Source organism: Molothrus ater, chromosome 12 (genome assembly GCF_012460135.2).
Source record: "Molothrus ater isolate BHLD 08-10-18 breed brown headed cowbird chromosome 12, BPBGC_Mater_1.1, whole genome shotgun sequence".
NCBI classification, from domain to species: Eukaryota; Metazoa; Chordata; class Aves; order Passeriformes; family Icteridae; genus Molothrus; species Molothrus ater.
Genome location: NC_050489.2, coordinates 5367519 through 5385631, shown reverse-complemented (window position 1 = coordinate 5385631; position 18113 = coordinate 5367519). Strand labels below are relative to the sequence as shown.

Below are 18113 nucleotides of genomic sequence, written 5' to 3'. Positions count from 1 at the left end.
ATGGAGCATGAATTTACAGCAGCAGAGATGTACGATATAGATTAAAGCTTCATCTGGGAGAACATACTGCGCGGCAAAAAAAAAAAAAAAAAAACAAAACAAAACGAAAACAAAACCAAAAAACCCAAAAAACACCTAACAAAAAACCCAAAAAACCAACCCAAACAATTTTTTGTTTTGTTGTCTGTTTAACGATGAGCACCGAATACTGTTGTGTAGAACAAGGGCTCCCTCTGCTGCCCATGGGGAGGGACAAACCAAATCCTACCTTGTGAACCGCTAAATACCTGATCCCGAAATAGCCCTGACTTTCAATCGGTCGGAACATGCTGCTCAGAACACGAGGATGGACGGGAGGTTTTCAGGCAGGACGGATGGGCTCCTGTGGTCCATCTGGAAGGTGCGACATGGAAAAATCCAAAATAAATTAACTCCACTCCGCTATTTTTGTCTGCATTCGCTGCCAGAGTTGTTAAAGAAATAAGCACTTGACACATTTTCTTACTGTTTAAAACTAGACCAGAAATATTTGGTAAAAAATTATTTATTTTCCCTGTGGTAAGGGAGCTGTGGCTTATTCATCCTGGCAGAGCAGCTTTTGGGGTTTTTCTTCAGTTAAATTAAATCTTAGAGTACGAATGGAAAACCTACAGCCTGTAATAAGAGTGTGACCAATCAACAATAAAGGCTGAAATTTGAGGTGTGAAAGTTACTTTTCAAACGTGATTGAAGCTATTAAATGAGAGTGCCAGTAATAGTTGCATTGCTATTTTGACGCTATTAGTGTCTTGTACCCAGTCTGATGAAGGTCAGTACCTTTGTCAGCTTTTTGGGGAAGTGCGGGGGGTTTTTTTCTATTTGATTCCAGAGACAGGCTCGTGGCTGCAGGTCAGGATGTCTTTTGGTCCCCATTGCGGACTGTGGACCGAACTGCGGAGCGGGGGGGTCAGCACAAGGAGGCACTTTTGGGGAGCCCCAAACAGCAGAGCAGAGCTGGGGGCAGCGCCATTCCCTGCAGCTCCCGTGGGATGATCCACCAAATCGCGTCCCCACGGCTGCTTTTTAGGGGAAATCGGAGGGCCCGTGGCAGACTCAAAGCCCAGGTCACCAGTCCATGGTGACATTTGTAGCAGTCACTGGCACAAAGGGACACGGCAGAGCCTCGGTGTTCCAGCAGCCCAGCGGGACCGTGCCCGTCCTGCTGTGCCCTCACACACTCCGGACCGGTCCCGCTGTGCCCTCACACACAGCGCACTCCGGGCCGGTCCCGTCCTGCTGCTCCCTCACACACAGCGCACTCCGGTCCCGCTGTGCCCTCACACACAGCGCACTCCGGGCCGGTCCCGCTGTGCCCTCACACACAGCGCACTCCGGGCCGGTCCCGTCCTGCTGCTCCCTCACACACAGCGCACTCCGGGCCGGTCCCGTCCTGCTGCTCCCTCACACACAGCGCACTCCGGGCCGGTCCCGCTGTGCCCTCACACACAGCGCACTCCGGGCCGGTCCCGCTGTGCCCTCACACACAGCGCACTCCGGGCTGGTCCCTCACGCCGGCAGCTCCCAAAAGAGGGGCAGCTCAGGAAAGGCAAGGAGCTGCTGGAGAGGGTCTAGCAGAGACCACAAAGATGAGGAAGGGTCTGGAGCATCTTTGTGATGAGAAGGGACTGTGACACGTGAGCCTGGGGAAGAGTGAGAGGGATCTCATCAGTCCATACGACATGGTGCCAGGCTCTGTTCAGTGGAGCCCAGCGACAGGGCGAGAAGCAATACCGGTGATCTAAAACGCAGATCCCACACCAATATAAGGAAGAGCTTCTTTACACTACGGGTGGCAGAGCTGCCAGACAGGTGTGGAGTCCCCCTCTCTGGACACATCCCAAACACACCCGGACGCGTCCCTGCGTCCCCTGTTCCAGGGACCCTGCCCTGCTCCGGGGGCTCGGGCATAGGCGGTGGATTGGCCTCGCCTGGCGAGGGCTCGGCAGGGCGGGGGCACCGTTCGGCGGTGGATTGGCAGCGCCTGGCGCGGGCGGCCTCAGCCATGGCGGACGAGGAGCTGGAGGCGCTGCGGCAGCGGCGGCTGGGCGAGATCAGGGCCGAGCACGGGGTGAGGGCACGGGCGAGATCAGGGCCGAGCACGGGGTGAGGGCACGGGCGAGATCAGGGCCGAGCACGGGGTGAGGGCACGGGCGAGATCAGGGCCCAGCACGGGGTGAGGGCACGGGCGAGATCAGGGCCGGGGCCGGGGTGAGGGGAGGGGGGAAACAGGGCTGGGGACGGGGTGAGGCAGCGCCTGACCCTCCGCCCGAAGCGCTTTCGGCGCCTCTCGGGGGCCGGAGGGGAAGAGGAGCGGCGTGTGCGTGACCGGGGCCGGGGGGAAGCGGGAAGAGGCCCGGCCGTGCCGGAGCTTTGGCTGGAAACGGCACCGAGCGCAGCCCCGGCCCCGCCGCCGCCTCCCTGTACTCCTGCCCTGGGAGGTTCGGCCTACGAACGTTCCCGCCCCCGACCACTCACTATTCCATGGATTGCCTTCCTAGCCTTTCCAGCCATCTCAGTTTTCAGAGCTGAATCACAGAATCACAGAATTGTAAGGGCTGTAAGGAACTTCTGGAAACCATCCAGTCCAGCCTCTCACCAGGGCAGAGTCACCTGGAGCAGCTGACACAGGAGCATATCCAGGTGGGTTTGGAATGTCTCCAGAGACAGAGATTCCACTCCCTCCCTGGGCAGCTGCTCCAGTGCTCTGCCACCCTCCATGGAAAGAAGTTCTTCCTCGTATTAAAGTGAAACTTGTGTTTTAGTTTATGGCCATTGCTCCTTGTCCTCTGCTGGGCACCACTGAAAGGAGTTGGACACCATCCTCTGATACAATCCATGTATGGATTTATATGAAGTGTCAATTTTGTTGTTCCTGTGAAGGAATTCTATCTCCAGCCAGCCCCATTTCCTGTCTGTGTGGTTTTCCATCCTGCTTTCACACCTTTAATTGTTACCTGTAAAATCTGAGGTGTTGATTCCATATAAAGTCCAGGGGTTTTGTTGGTTTTTGTTACTTGTTTCTGAATAGTCACCAGTAATAGTGACTTGGAAGTTTGCCCCCTTTTTGTTTTTATATGTATTAGTGTTTAATGCAGGAACCAACTCCTGTAGAACCCCCCTCATTAACTTTTCAGTGGTTTCAGGAGTTAGACTTGACGATCCTTGTGGGTTCTTCCAGCTCAGAATGTTCCATGATTCTGTGATTCTGGGATTTCAGCTGCCATGCTGAGAATGTGTTATGTTTCATTTTACATATCCTTAACTTACTCTAATGCATCCCTAATGCTTCTGTCACTTTTCTGGCCTTTGGGGAAGCCTGTGATCCCAGAGCTCAGGGGAAGCCTCTTCCTGCCCCCAGCCCAGGAGCAGCTCACCCCACTGCTGGCACGACTGCGCTGTCAGAAGAGCAGAGGGTGGCACGTTTATGTGCTAGGGCAGCAGATTCCCATTTCCAGGGTCTCATCCATGGGCAGGCAGGTTTAGCAGGCAGGTTTATCTTCCATCAACGCTGCTGGAGTATTTTAACTTTCTGTCCTGTGTGGAATGATTCTGTATTGTGATATTTGCTCTGATCTCCTCCTTCAGGATCCTTCTGCCGACCCATCGCAACAGGAAGCAAAGCAGAGGTATAAATGAGACTATAAATTTTGGTCTGGCATCTAATCATCTTTAACCATTTGTTTTGTTGCTGGGAGAACCACCCACAAAGGAGTTGAAATGGATCAAAGATTGGATGCAGGTGTGGCTCCCATGCCATGGCCACACTGCCTGAGCCCTGCTGGGGTGGGAGGGCATGATGAGAAAGCAGCAGCAGCAGCAGCTCATTTTCCCTTGGCACTTGTGTGAGTCAGTAACCTCCTGAGCTGCAGTGATGCAGCAGGGTGCTCTGGGGAGCAGCATCCCTCCCACTGTCACCTGCTGCTGGAAGGCAGAGCCCTTGGCTCCTCAGGGTTGGTAGGAGTTGATGATCCAAGTCTTGCAGGCTGGCAGAACTCCTCCCAAACTGCTGCTTTTTGTCAGTGGTGAGTTTGGGTTGGGTTTGGCTGGTATTGCAGTGGGAAGAGCCTTTCCCAGTTGATTTGATTTTTCTGGGATACTACTCCACTTAAAAAGCTGAAACAGTATTATTTTTCTGGAACAGTGTTCAGTATTTGTGCTAAGGGGAAAATTATAAACAAGTGTTTGAAGAGCTGACTTTGCACAGTCCAAGCCTGTATTAACTAAAGTTTCATAAACTAAAGCTCCAATTTTGCAGATACTTATATCAAACGTTGTAAATACATGGAGACTTAGGGAAGTCTCCATGTGAAAGTTCTGAATACATAAATGAGCTTTGCTTTGGTTTTGGAATTGCATGGACAATGCCTTGTGCCTATTCTGCCATGTACTGCCTTGGGGTCAATTCCACATGGATAAATGCAGGATCTAAAGGGTAGCACAGCTTTTGCCTCTTAAAATGTAATCATGAGCAGTGAGAAGGTGTAAGTATGAAACTCCACCTTGATTTCTTGGAAGATGTTGCCAGCTGTGTAACTTCAGTAGTGGGAAATGTCCATAAGAAAAGGACATTACCAGGACAGGAGATGCTGTAAAAGATATCATATAAATGGAAGGTTTGAAGTGACCTCAAGAAGCCACTTCCACAAATCAAAAATCTTCTGTAGTTTGCTGTTCTGTTTGTGTTACTGTAGGTGTTTGAAATCCCACTTCTAACGTGTGCTTCACTTTTCCTTACAGAGAAGCAGAGATAAGGAATACAATTTTAGCTCAAGTTCTTGATCAAGCAGCTCGTGCAAGATGTGAGTATCCAAGTAACTTCCTACTAAAAAAGACTCATCTAAGTGACTTCTCAGAAGTGTTGTACAGAGACCAGACTAGAAAAATACTGGCTTTGCTGAGAAGATAAAACTTGCAGCTTTTCAGTTGGCAATATCAGTGATTAGAAGGGAGAGGCTGATGAGTCTCTGAATTATGTTAATGTTTTGGGTTTTATTTAAATTAGTAGAAGAAATTTTATGGAGAGTCAAAGTTGTTTAATGAGGAGCAAATATTTAAAAGTAAGAAATGTAACTGTCTTGTACCTGGCATAAATGAAGATGGCTTTTTCAATTTATTTCATGACCCTGACATGAAGAAGATTGTTTCCTAGGGACATTTGTCACTTTTTTGTTACTAGGGAAGGTATTGAAGAATGTTCTAACCCCAAATAAACAGAGCCTGTTTCTGTTGCAGTAAGCAATTTAGCACTTGTGAAACCAGACAAAGCAAAAGCAGTAGAGAATTATCTTATACAGATGGCAAGATTTGGACAGCTAGCTGGAAAGGTCAGTATGTTTCCTAATTCTTTCTCACATATATTTATTTATAAACTCAATTGACTCTACAGAAATATGTTTATAATAGATGCGAGTTAAATTAACTGTAAATAGCTCCTAAAGACTATTATAATTCCATCAAAGACTATATAATTCCATCAAAAACCTTTTGTAAGAAAGGAAATGGCAATTCAGTTTGATACTCTGAGTGTGTTTATCCACATTTTGTTTGACTTTCCTAGGTATCAGAACAAGGTTTGATAGAAATTCTTGAAAAAGTGAGTCAGCAAACAGAAAAGAAAACAACAGTGAAGGTGAGTGTTCTTTCCTAACTGTAGTGTTGGATAAAGTAGAGCAGCAGAATTGCACGTGTGGGACCAGTTCAGGGTGGAAGTTTGTGTTTGCACCTCCTGCCCTGCCCTGCCCTGGTGGGTGCTGGGGTTCCATCAGAGCCAGTCCTACACATCTGCAGCTCCTGGGGCCAGCGTGGGGTGGGCCAGCCTGGCCCAGCTCTGTCTGTGCCCCTGGGCCAGGCAGGGCCATTGCCACGTGCATGGACTGGGAAAGGCTTGTGCCAGCCTGCATCTACCATGACCCTTCAATTTTCACTTTATCTATTTCATTCTAGTTCAACAGAAGGAAAGTCTTGGATTCTGATGAAGAGGATGATTATTAATACTACTGTAAGGCTGCCAAACAATAGCCTGGAGAAATGCTGTTAGCAGGCAGAATGCAAGATCTGAAAATGTTTACGCTTCTTGACTTTTTTTTTATTATTATAAAAGGCCAACAAATAACTTGTAAAATAAATCTGAGAAGGGGGATTTTATAACTTAAAGTTTTGTAGTATAAGAGGCCTGAGCAGTGTGGGGTTCCCCATGGCTTCATTAGCATGAATGTTTTGTTGCCCCTTCCTCACCGTAAGCTCTGCTTTCAGCCACTGCACACACTTAACTTGCTGTTACTGGAGATTGCAAGCACAGGAGCCAAGTGAAACAGGGAACAGCCACTCAGAGTTCAAGTCTGTCCACTCTGTCACAGAAGTGTTAGAAAGGAGATTCCCTGAGCCCCTGGAGGATGCCTGTCCAGCCAGCCACCGGCTCTCAAGTCCTTACTGGAAATTTAAAAATAAAGGTATCCAAATAGTGTTTGGATCAGGGGATTCCTATCAGGCAGTCTGTGTAAAGAAACCTTACCAGCAAACAGCTGAACAGTTCCCCTGTCAGTTCCTGGCTTTCAAACAAAGCAAGTTAACTGTGTCATACACAGCACTGTTCAGACACCTGGTATCGTGTATTCTTACAACTACCTCCACTTTTATCAAACGGCTGGAGAGTTTCTTACCTGGAAAAAAAAGACAGACCATTTCCTAAACTCTGCAACTCCTGCATGCTTAAAGTAAAATTGAACTTGTGCTGTACCTTTATTCAAGAATATGGTTATGGAAATCAGTAGGATGAATACTGTAATGTGCTGATAAACTCTCCCACCACAACCCCCTTATCTGACATAATTTAACAGGATCGTGTATGATTCCAACTGCACTGTTTTTTGGAACAGAATAAACTTGTTTCAAGTGAGCACTAGTGGCTGTGTTTTTCATCTTGGCTGAATGTGGTTAAAAATAGGCAACATTTGTTATTTTTGTTTCATTTGGTTTAGACTGTGCATTTTGCTTCTCTGTGTTTGTAATTAGGATGCCTTAGCTTTAGTGATACCCTGAGTGTGCCAAATTTCTTCAGACTTACCACCCTTACTGAGTCTGAAGCCAAAGTTTGGTGAACTGATTTTTCTTATCTATATGGTTGAGAAATCTGAAGAATAATTTAGTTAAATGCATGCTACAATAAAACACAAGCAAAATTCTCACTCTGTAATTTGGAAATCACATTTATAATAGTCTACTAGATCTTAAATATCTGGATTATTCTTGCTACAGGTAAGGACCAATGACTTACTCTGGGTAATCTTTATAGTGTCACAAGAAGGAAAAACCTGTTTTACCTCTTTCCTTTTGTGTCTTTTGACTTGTAATAGCTGAACATTCTTTTTTTTTTTTAATTTGAACGTAGAGAAAATGCTGAGTTTCACTAACAGTTCTATTTTGTACACCTCTATGCATAAATCTAAAACCACACAACCTAATAAAATTATCTGTAAATGTAGGAGGAAGGAAAGTCCAGGAGTAAACACAAGGTAAAGTCTTCAACTGTCTACAGAACCAAGCAAGAAAATCTGTAATAGAGTCAATGCTTGGACAAAAACACTCAAAGGAAACAGCATTTTCAAGAGTTCTTTTACTAGTTTTTTCTTTCCATCATTTGGCACAAATCCAAGGCACATCAGAAAATCAGATGAACTCATAAATTATTAGAAAAATAAACACATTACCCTCAAATCCAAATGTCATTTGACATTTTACCTCTTAGATTAAAAAGTTATCTGAAAAACCCAGCACTCTATCTTCCAGCTTTGTATTTTGCCAGGTAATTTACTAATACCACAGTTAAAAGAAAGAGAATTATGTATACAAATAGTTCATGAAATAAAATGCAAGCTGGATGTGATGAGCCAAGAATAAAAAAATACTGCACTGCAAAACCTGGCTTGTGCTATTTACAGATTTGCCTCCCATAACCGAACAGTAGAAAATGAACTCCAAATCCAAGCAGCACTGGGTAGTTCCCTCAGCTTTCAGTTCTTCAGTGCTCACCCCTGGGAATGGGGCAGGATTTGGCCTATTCCAGCCAGTGCTCACTGGTGTGAGAAGTACCTTTCATAATGGCAATTTCGCCTTTTTAATAGCAGTCCAGAGCAGGCTCTGGAGCAGTTTTGTCTGTGGATGTTGCCCAGGATCAGAATCATGAGTAATTGTGCATTTTTGCATTACTTCCTTTAGAGGAAGGGAAAAGCAACTTAAATGCATGCCACAATAAAACACAAGCAGCACCTTGTGCTTGCTTCTCCTTTTTTATTAGGCTGTGAACAGCAAGCCCAAATTTAGCTTTGTCAAGGGCTGTCCACTTTTTCCCCCAGTATCTTGGCTCCTCTGTAAGAACTTGATCTTGCAGCTCCAGTACAGGGGAGCACTGCTGAGATATTAGCAAGGATTACATCCCTTTACATTGGTAATGCAGATGTTATGGACTATTGTTTGGCCAGCTACTGAAATATAAAGAAATATATACTATAATGGTTTGTAACATTACAATAAAAATAGAGACATTTCAATTACCTCTGGCAATAAATACCTTGTTATCCAATATATCTTTTTATATATATAAATATATTTATATTTAATTCTGAATGTAGTGATAAAAACTGAAAATGCAAAAATTATTCAAAGACTTTTAAAACAAAGTGGGTGGCTGAAAAATACAATACAGGGTTTCATTTGGTTTACTGTTACATAGAACTTTTTAACAAGTGCTTAACAGAATAGGAAAGTAATTTTGCTGTCTTTACCTCGTTACATCCCTGTTAGTGAGATCAGTAATGATCTGGCTGTGTGGTCACCTCCAACATGAACAGAGGAGTCAGGCCCCAGGGTGCCAGAACATTCCAGCTGTGCTGCAGAGCCTGTGCCTGCTCTGAACTGGCGGGTGTGAGTGTCACCGACAGTAACACCCAGTGAAGGGCTACCGAAATTCACACCACCACCAACTTCCTCAGCTCCGGCCTTCAGAACCGTGCTTCCCTTCAGTGATGTGCACCCGAGCCCCGCCAGTCCGGGGACTCTGGCACCCCCGGGGCTGCCGGGCTGCAGGAGCCGCTGTCGCAGGAGCCGCTGTGGCTGCCCTCTGCTGACAGTGGCACATTGACCCCGCTCTCGCTGCCCTCTGCCGGCAGTGGCACACGGGCCCCGCTGTCGCTGCCCTCTGCCGGCAGTGGCACATTGACCCCGCTGTGGCTGCCCTCTGCCCGCAGTGGCACATTGACCCCGCTGTCGCTGCCCTCTGCTGGCAGTGGCACATTGACCCTGCTGTGGCTGCCCTCTGCCGGCAGTGGCACATTGACCCCGCTGTGGCTGCCCTCTGCCCGCAGTGGCACATTGACCCCGCTGTCGCTGCCCTCTGCCGGCAGTGGCACATTGACCCTGCTGTGGCTGCCCTCTGCCGGCAATGGCACATTGACCCCGCTGTGGCTGCCCTCTGCCGACAGTGACACACGGGCCCCGCTGTGGCTGCCCTCTGCCGGCAGTGGCACATGGACCCCGCTGTGGCTGCCCTCTGCCGGCAGTGGCACACGGGCCCCGCTGTGGCTGCCCTCTGCCGGCAGTGGCACATTGACCCCGCTGTGGCTGCCCTCTGCCGGCAGTGGCACACGGACCCCGCTGTCGCTGCCCTCTGCCGGCAGTGGCACACGGGCCCCGCTGTGGCTGCCCTCTGCCGGCAGTGGCACACGGACCCCGCTGTCGCTGCCCTCTGCCGGCAGTGGCACGTTGACCGTGTGTCTGCGCTGCAGTAATTTACTCCGGGGAGGAGCTGCCGGGTCCTCATCTTCCACAAACTCACCGCTGCACCCCGAGTCAGTCACCTGACCTGTGCTCTGCTCCAGCATTCCAACAGATTTTAATTTGCTTTTATCAAAGCTTTTAATTGCCATCTGTGAGGAGAGAGAAACAGTAGGTTAAAAGCATCTGCTTTCTTAAGAAGGAAAACTAATATATTGTTTCTTGAACATAATTATCACATGAATTTCATGACACTGAGAACACAGCCAAGATTTAAAATAGTGTACTTTATAAGAGAGTAATTCTATTTGGGCTACATATGAGAAAACAAGAGGCCAGCCTGCCCCAGGCTAAAGACACATCAGTAGCAGACCTGAAAACATAACAGACATTCCAAAACTTATTTTCACCTCGCTATCCCAGCAGCATCCCATCTCTTCTAAACACCTTTTGTAATGCAAGTCCCAATGCACTTGAAATTAACAGCCATTTATTTTACTATTAAGAAAGTGGAAGTAGTAAGAGACAGGGTGACCCAGGTACTGCTGAAGGCAAAGGCAGTTTTCCCTGCTTCCAGAGGTCACCTGTCAGGGAAGAGACACCCACCCTCCCCACCCCCTTAGTGCCTCTTTCAGGCCATTCCAACTATTCTCATCTTCCATGTCCACACCTGCTCCTGTTTCTGCTGTACACTGTGGATGGCTGGTCTGCATTACTGGCCACTCTGCAAATGTTAAAATAACCAGAAGAAAGAAAGAGAATGCAAGCATGCTAATGAAAGATCCTCTAAGACAAGAACGAAAGGAGAAAGTAGCTTTTTACTGAAATAATGCCAACAGTCTTGAAAAAGCTGCAGACAGAGGTTATTTAAATCCACATTTAAATCCACTAACAATTCAGAGCTGTAGGGACTCATGAATTAGTTCAGCCACAGTGGTATGAACTCACAACCACAGAACAGAGCTTGAGTGCTCTGTATCAGGGTCACATATTAGTTTTAGACACCTGTGTACTGAAATGACATACTGCCTTCAGTGATCTACAGTTATAAAATGTAAATCCCAGGTTAAGTAGTGGAATATTACCATTTAGACAGAATTAATAAAATATTACAGCTTTATAGAATTAATTTAGTATTCTCAAGGCTTTTGGCAAATACTCAGCCTTCTAAGGGCTGTAGGAAGAGAATCCCATTTTCCAGAAGGACATGTGCTGCAGAGTCTGCACTTCCAAGGCTGTGTCAGTCTAGAGCTGCTGGACTAACCTGGTAAAAACTGTTTTGTTTTGGACAGCTCATTTTTCTCTTGATTTAGTGTTGTGAAATGGCCTAGCAGAAGATGCAATGAGAGTCAAAGCCAGTGCAAAGGAGGCAGAAGGAGCACAAGCTCTGGGGAAGGCAGCATCCAGCAGCTGGTGTGGGTGTCACTGCACCCCAAGCAGAGGTGAATTTATCACATATTTTGTGTCACAGCTGCCAATGCAACGTGCAGTTTGCTGTCACCCTTGCAAATAGTCTCCTCTTACAAAGCAAACCCCAATTTCCATCTACTGAGAAATGTCTCCCTTGCCAAAGCAAGATACAGCTCCAAGATGCTGCAGAGCTTTTCAGTTCTAGGTTTTGCTGGACAGGACACAGAAAAGAAGACAGAGTTGAAACCTGCAGTGAGAGGTTTAAGAGATTCAAAAGAATGAAGTGTTCAAGAGGTGTCATAGAAGCAGTACTGAAGTTTGAACAATGATGAAATTTGTCAAACAGGTCAGAACTTCTGTGATTCAACGACCTCCACTAGTAAACTTTCTCTTACAGGTACCCAGAGTAATAGCAGAGCAAACAAATATACTTGCTGTAATATAAGAATAATCTGAGCAAGTTTTTCCACTTACCTGGTGCAGTAAGTGATAGTCAAAATTAGGGACACTTTTATCTCTTGTTATTGTTCTCCGTAAGTGTTTTTCTCTAAAGAAAATTTTAAAGAAATCAAAGAAATTAAATGTCTTCACATAAGCCTTTCATAAAAGCCTCTCTCTCAGAAGCTCCACAAGGTGGAACTGTCTCACCAGAGACAGGCAGCTCCCTGACAATGCTTTCCCAGAACTGCAGCTACTTGTATTCCCTGTATTTTACTATGGAATATTAGGCCTTAAAAATATACTGAGCAAAACCCAACCAAGGAATGAACACCACTACAGTAGTTTTAAGCAGTCTGGCTCTGAAATGCTTAACTGATGGCACACCAAGTATTAGTGCAATCTCGATTTTAGATACATTTTCAAGCCCTCCCTCTCCACCCCAGTGAGCTTCTCATGCCCAGAGCATCTGCCTGGGGATGTGACCGTGCCAGCCCTGCAGGATTGACATCCACTGGCACACCACCATGCCATGTGTAACCAGCCCTGACCCACTTTGGGCCTTTGCTAGCAGCAGCACTTCTCCTTTGCTTATGGGAAACAACAAACCCACTCCGAGCAAGCTGCTCTGCTTACTTGTTAAATCTGTTAATTGATTGGACCAGTTGAAGTTGTCTGCTTATGGGATCATCAGCTTTCTCACAGGGCTTAGGATGCACTGGGGGTTTAAAGGAATAGCTAAAATTACAACTGAGTCTCAGGAATTAAAAAACACAATTCTGATTCTAAATTGAACATAAAACTATAACAGTGCTAACTTGAATTAAAGTGGTGATTTATCTTTGGAAATTTTAAAAACTTTTAAGTTGCAGATATAACCATTGCTCAGGTAAAACTGGCCAAGCTTCTGAAGAGACTGTAATTCTGGACTTTGAGGCCCTAAATTCCAGTTTTTACCAACCTGAATTAACACACATGCTAAACCACTCTTCATTAGTATTACTCATATCTTCTATTGCTCTTTTAGAACTATTAAAAATATTTGAAAGAACTATTCTCAATTTTAGGTGTCAGCACACTGTGATTAATTGTGATTTTCTATTAAGCAGACATTCACAATCTTTCTGAGGGAAGGAAGCAGGAGTTACTTTGAAAACTCATGGGTGCTGAAATGGGCAATCATGCTGCCCATCTACCCTGATTCCTGCTTTGCAGCCTCCCTGTTTTCTTTCTACAGTCCTGGTGGCATCAGGTCCTTTGCTGAGCAGTCCAGCTCAGGGGGCACAGCTTTTCTTACATCCCCAGGGCAGTGAACTTGAAAATTCACCTGGAAAACTTCTGAGGCAGCATAATGGGAGCAGTGGATAAGGCAGATCAAAAGCTGGGGGTGAGAGGTGAGGAGGGAGAATCTGTGGTCCTTAAGCTCCATCTCAGAGGCTGCTTAGGCACATTAAGATAGGGCCATGTGCCAAATCCTTTAAGGAATGAAATAACTTTGCATCATTGAATACAACTTATAATGTTATTGCTATTAAAAAAGGGGAAGGTCAGAGTTTACACTGCAAGATAAAAGGTATCAAAGGGATGGTAACTCATCCTTCCCAAGGCACCAGGGCCCTGCTGCAGCCCAGCTGTGCTGTCACTGCACCTCATGGCCACACTGTGCCACCTCCTGCCACTCTGCAAACTGTGCTGGAAGGCTCACAGTCACCTCTGTAGCTCTCATTTCTGTCCCAAAACATGAGAGACAGTAACTAATGAAGAGTCACTCCCTGACCTGTTTTAGGGCAATATAAATGACACACAACAGTCATTTAAATCTGTTCTGCTTTGCACTGAAATGCACAGTTCCTACATGGTTAATTATATAATCTCAAATGTGGTGTGTTTTTACCTTTAAGAGTTTTTGTAGGTAAAATTCACACATGTACCCCAAAGTAGGTGAAAACTAAGTTTAAAGCAATGTCATGAGTAGAATACAAAGTCTGCTGCATTTAGTTGTAGTATTTTAGGTGTTATCTATCATAAATATGAAAAATAATTGTTCCATTATTGTATGTATAGCAATTACATCAAATATTTGATATAGTCACCTGTGAGTTCCTAAATCCCTTTTTATTCATACCAGTGGAAATATCACACGTACCTTTTTTCCTTATCTTGCCAGTAATGTGCTGCTCACTCTCCTTCTCTCCCTCTGTTGATGTGGGGGGACAGCTTGGTGCTGCTTCTAGCAACTTCATGATGTTTGAATTCTTCATTAAAGAGTTTCCATTTTCACCATTATTAAAGAAAAAGAAAAACAACAGTACATTTTAGTATCTCAGTCTGTGCAGAGTGTGTTAATTAATGCTTCTATGAATCAATACAACACACATAAAAGAACTCATTATAAAAACATATCATTCTGAGTAGGGACAAAACCAGTGTTCCACAAGTTACACTGTAATGCAGTGATGATGTTGGAGTCCTGACCTCTTATTTTAAGCTGTATTACTTATGGTTAAGCCAATTTCAGTTTAAATGGTAACATACATACCAAAATTGATTCAGTACAGAATTTTGTGGTGATTAAGCTACCTCTCAGAGACCATTTAAGCACATTAAGGAGTCCTTTAAGGAGTGAAATAATTCTGTATCATTTAATATTACATATAATTTTATTGCTATTAATAAAGGGGAAGGTCAGAGTGATCTATTGCAAGCTAAAAGAAATCAAAAGCCTTGAAGGGCAGAAGATAATGGGTGGGACAAGGAACATTGCTGCCTGTGCAACTGATCGGTGCAAGGCGTTCATTTGCCTACATCCAACTTCTGCTCTCTCTGCCATTACAGAGATTTTTATGTTCATTTTATTTAGGTCTGTGCTGCCACTCCTTCTAGACCCATCCCTTTAGTCCAGGATAACTCCTTCTAGAAACACAACCGGTTTCCCAGGCCACCGGCACCATGGCTAGGCTGCACAAGGAGTGGCGTGTCAGTGTTTATACCCCCTAAGAGCTGGGTGCAGCTCCGTGTGTGCAGCTCAGTGTGTGCAGCTCCGTGTGTGCAGCTCAGTGTGTGCAGCTCAGTGTGTGCAGCTCAGTGTGTGCAGCCCTGCCGTGCCAGCACAGGCTCTTTCCCCGTGCCCTGCCCTGGCAGGCCGTGCAGCACTCACGGGCTCGGCGCAGTCTGCCGCGGTGCAGCCGCGCTCGTCGCGCAGGTGCCGCAGGGCCCCGTGCTGCAGCAGCAGCGCCACCAGCGCCTCGCTCCTGCCCGCCACGGCCTCGTGCAGAGCTGTGCTGCCCTTGCTGTTGGAGAGGTTCGCCGAGGCTCCGTGCTGCACGGCAAAGGGAGAGCACAGTTAGAAAGGAGCAGCAGCCCCAGAGCTGCACAGGGCCTGGGGCAGCTGCACCAGCACAGCCACAAGTATCCATCTGGCCACGTTACTGCCCCATCCCCTGGCCACAGTTTCATGGATCAGCTCATTTTGGTTTTGCATATCTCTATTACATATTCCAAGCTTTAGAGATACTTTAGATACCCCCAACCCTATGTGACAGAATCCCAGGAGAGAAAACCTGACACCTGCCACATAAAAGTTCCATAAAAACAGCTACCTGTACAATAGCAAAGTAATATTTATCTAATAGCAAGGTAATATTTATCTAAAATTTATCTAAAATCTCTGAAGGGAAGAGATTGAAAGGAATAAGTTAACAAAAACTCTTATTTCTTTCCCCAAGTATTTTTGACAGAGAAATGCATAACTAAAAATACTGATCCTGAGTACTGGGTAAGTACAGATATCACATGAGAAATACCAGCAGAACACTGTCTTCAGTGATCTTACCTGCAGCAACAGGGCAGTAGTCTCATAGTGACCATTCAAGCATGCATAAATTAAGGGAGTATTTCCATATATATCCTTTTTATTTTGTTTAGCATTGTAATCCATCAGACACTTTACCACCTATTGAAAGAAATAACAATTTCAGTCTTACTGACTAGGAGTACTGAGTTACTGAGAATAAAACTAATTTTCATATTTTAACACCCATTTTTAAAAAAGAAAAATTTAAGCAACTACAAGAAAGGCCAGAAAATAAAATTCAAGGTGTGTGAAAAACAAATATAACCAGTAACTTAACAAAACATCAAAACCAAAGCACCACAGCAGCAGCACCCTTTTCCAAACTGATCACAACACTTGGAGGGAGTTCTTTATTCTGTAATTACCCCATAGAACTAATCTACAACAATCCCACCAATTAGCCTACAACTCTGAGTTGTATTCTTGGTTTATCTTGCTTACCTAGTACTTTGTCTTCCTATCACTTCCAAAAGCCTCTTCTTTTCCCTCCTGCAGTTTTCAGTTCCTTATTTTTAAATAATTTTCTGCTTTTCTAATTTTCCTCATTTTCTGCTTTTCTTCATCTTTCCATTTGCCTTTCTGCCCCTGTTTTTTCATGTTTGTTGTTTCCCTGCCTCATTTACTCTCTCTCCTGTATTGACACCCTGCCCCCATGGGCTCACGCTTCTCCTTCACTGCTTTTGCTCCCCTGACTTGAAGTGAGGGATGAGTTATCTGCTGCCTCAAAGCTCCACTCGCCTCATGATCTAAGTAAGGAGTTGAATCTACAGTAACTATTTAGTCCTGTGGCTACTGAAGACACAAACATGACACATAGAAGAAGGTACAGAGGAACGTACACCCAAGATTCAGCTGCACAAGGGATGCTAAAAGCGTTTGAAATACAACAGAAGGTTTTTGCACCCCTTGCATTAAACCAGTATTTGAAGTCATGCATGCTTATCTAAGTCATATATGCCTTCATAAAGAAAAGGTGTCTTCTGAAACAATTTCAGCTCAAAGTTCCCCTCTCCATCTGGAGATTTTAGACGCTGAAAACAAAAACCAGAACTGCCAAACTCATTTTCTCTGCTCCTGGCTTAGTGTGGTTGCTCATTTCCCCAGGCAGCTCTCCATGGGTGCCAGGGAGCTTTGTGCCAGGCAGGTTACCTGGGAGTGTCCCCTCTGGCAGGCCAGGTGCAGGGGAGCTGCCAGCTGTGTGTTCTTGGCGCTGGCGCTGGCGCCGTGGCGCAGCAGCAGCGATGCCAGCTCGCTGTGCCCGTGCAGAGCAGCCATGTGCAGGGGGGTGAAACCATCCTGGTTGGAAACATTCACCCCCAGCCCGTTGGCACAGATCTTGGAAAACTTCTGTTGAGGAAAACACACAATAAAAGTATAATCATGCTTTGTTTTAATCAATGAAGTAGCCAAATACCTGCTAAGTTTATTTAAAACAGACAGATGGGCATTACAAGAAATTCTGCTGGAGCCTAATTAGAGGCCTTCAGAAAAAGTCAGTGAAGAAGAGCAGCTTGGTAGTGTTTTTCAATAGAAAATTACTTTTATTGCTATCTCTTTTCTTCCAACATGATAACTTCATGGAGAGCAATTCCAGGCAAAGTACTCACAGTATTAAAAAGAGGCTAAAGCAACACAGTTTGAGACAGAAGTAAAACTGAAAGTTTTTATACAGCTGTTAGGATGCTCATAGTGGATATGAGGCAGTGTTAATCAGTTATTTTGATTTATACAGCTATTTATGCTCTTTGAAACAGACAATAAACACCTCAATGCTACATGAAGCTTGGGGTAATAAGGATACAAACTAAAATTAATTTAATTCACTTGGAAGCAAGAGAGGCCCAGAGAACAGACTCCCCTGAGGAGAAAGGATAAGGAAAGCACCTGGAGGACAGTTTACCCAGCTGTACAGAACATCCTCTTTCACTCCTCTTGCAAACTGTGCCTGCCTGACATTTACAGTGGTGCACAGCCTTCCATCCTGTGCTTTCAATGTGTGCCTGCCTAGCACAGGGGTTAGGATTAACTAACAAGTTCCTTCTTCTTCTCACTCAGCAGACAAGTAAATTCCACAGCAGATGCCATTCCCCTCCCTGTCAGCAATAAAATGAGCTTTATGGACTCCAGCTCTGGCATCTTTAGCACTTGGTCCCTTGTCCTGAGGGCACAGGGACAGCACTTACCTTATAGAACAAGGCACTGTGTGAATGTGAATCCTTCACGTACAACAGCACACTCTAAGCCTGCACAAAATAAATGTGTGGTGGAGTGGGGAATTCAGAAGTTAAGCCATCTCACAGTGCTGTTGACCCCTAAGTAGCCAATCAACTGAAAATTTGTACTTAGGTTTATTTTGCAATGACTTATCCAGTCATGTACCCCTTCAGACACCTCCTGGAAGGCAAGTTATGGAATTTCTATTTCCAAAAAGCTGTTCATTATGCAAAACAACAACAAAAAAAAACCCCAAACCAGAACCACATACACACACAAACACACACACAAACTCCCAAAAACCCCAACAAAAAAACCAAAGAAAGAGTGTACTGTAAAGCCTCATTCTATTCTACAGAGTGTGGTAATTTAGGGGGAAGAAATCTTTGGA

At 45.3% G+C, this 18113-nt stretch overlaps 2 protein-coding genes across 4 annotated transcripts in view; one reads left to right on the top strand and one right to left on the bottom strand.

The window, feature by feature from the left end:
- Positions 1-2028: 2028 nt before the first annotated feature.
- PDCD5 (programmed cell death 5) lies at positions 2029-6934 on the top strand. The gene is made up of 6 exons (XM_036390659.2): positions 2029-2107; positions 3625-3665; positions 4777-4838; positions 5272-5363; positions 5597-5668; positions 5983-6934. The coding sequence occupies exons 1-6, from the start codon at positions 2042-2044 to the stop codon at positions 6028-6030; spliced, it is 381 nt and encodes a 126-aa protein (XP_036246552.1). The 5' UTR covers positions 2029-2041; the 3' UTR covers positions 6031-6934.
- A 702-nt stretch (positions 6935-7636) lies between these two features.
- ANKRD27 (ankyrin repeat domain 27) overlaps positions 7637-18113 on the bottom strand; it is a 55714-nt gene continuing 45237 nt past the window's right edge. For 2 of the 3 annotated variants that reach the window (XM_036390652.2, XM_036390656.2), the window contains exons 23-29: positions 16658-16855; positions 15488-15607; positions 14813-14974; positions 13802-13910; positions 12292-12373; positions 11692-11764; positions 7637-9959 (exon numbers count right to left, since the gene is read on the bottom strand). In XM_036390652.2, the coding sequence (XP_036246545.1) occupies positions 9054-9959; positions 11692-11764; positions 12292-12373; positions 13802-13910; positions 14813-14974; positions 15488-15607; positions 16658-16855 (1650 nt within the window). In that variant the 3' untranslated portion in view covers positions 7637-9053. The remainder of the gene's footprint in view (positions 9960-11691; positions 11765-12291; positions 12374-13801; positions 13911-14812; positions 14975-15487; positions 15608-16657; positions 16856-18113) is intronic. The other variant, XM_036390654.2, reaches the window with a different exon arrangement.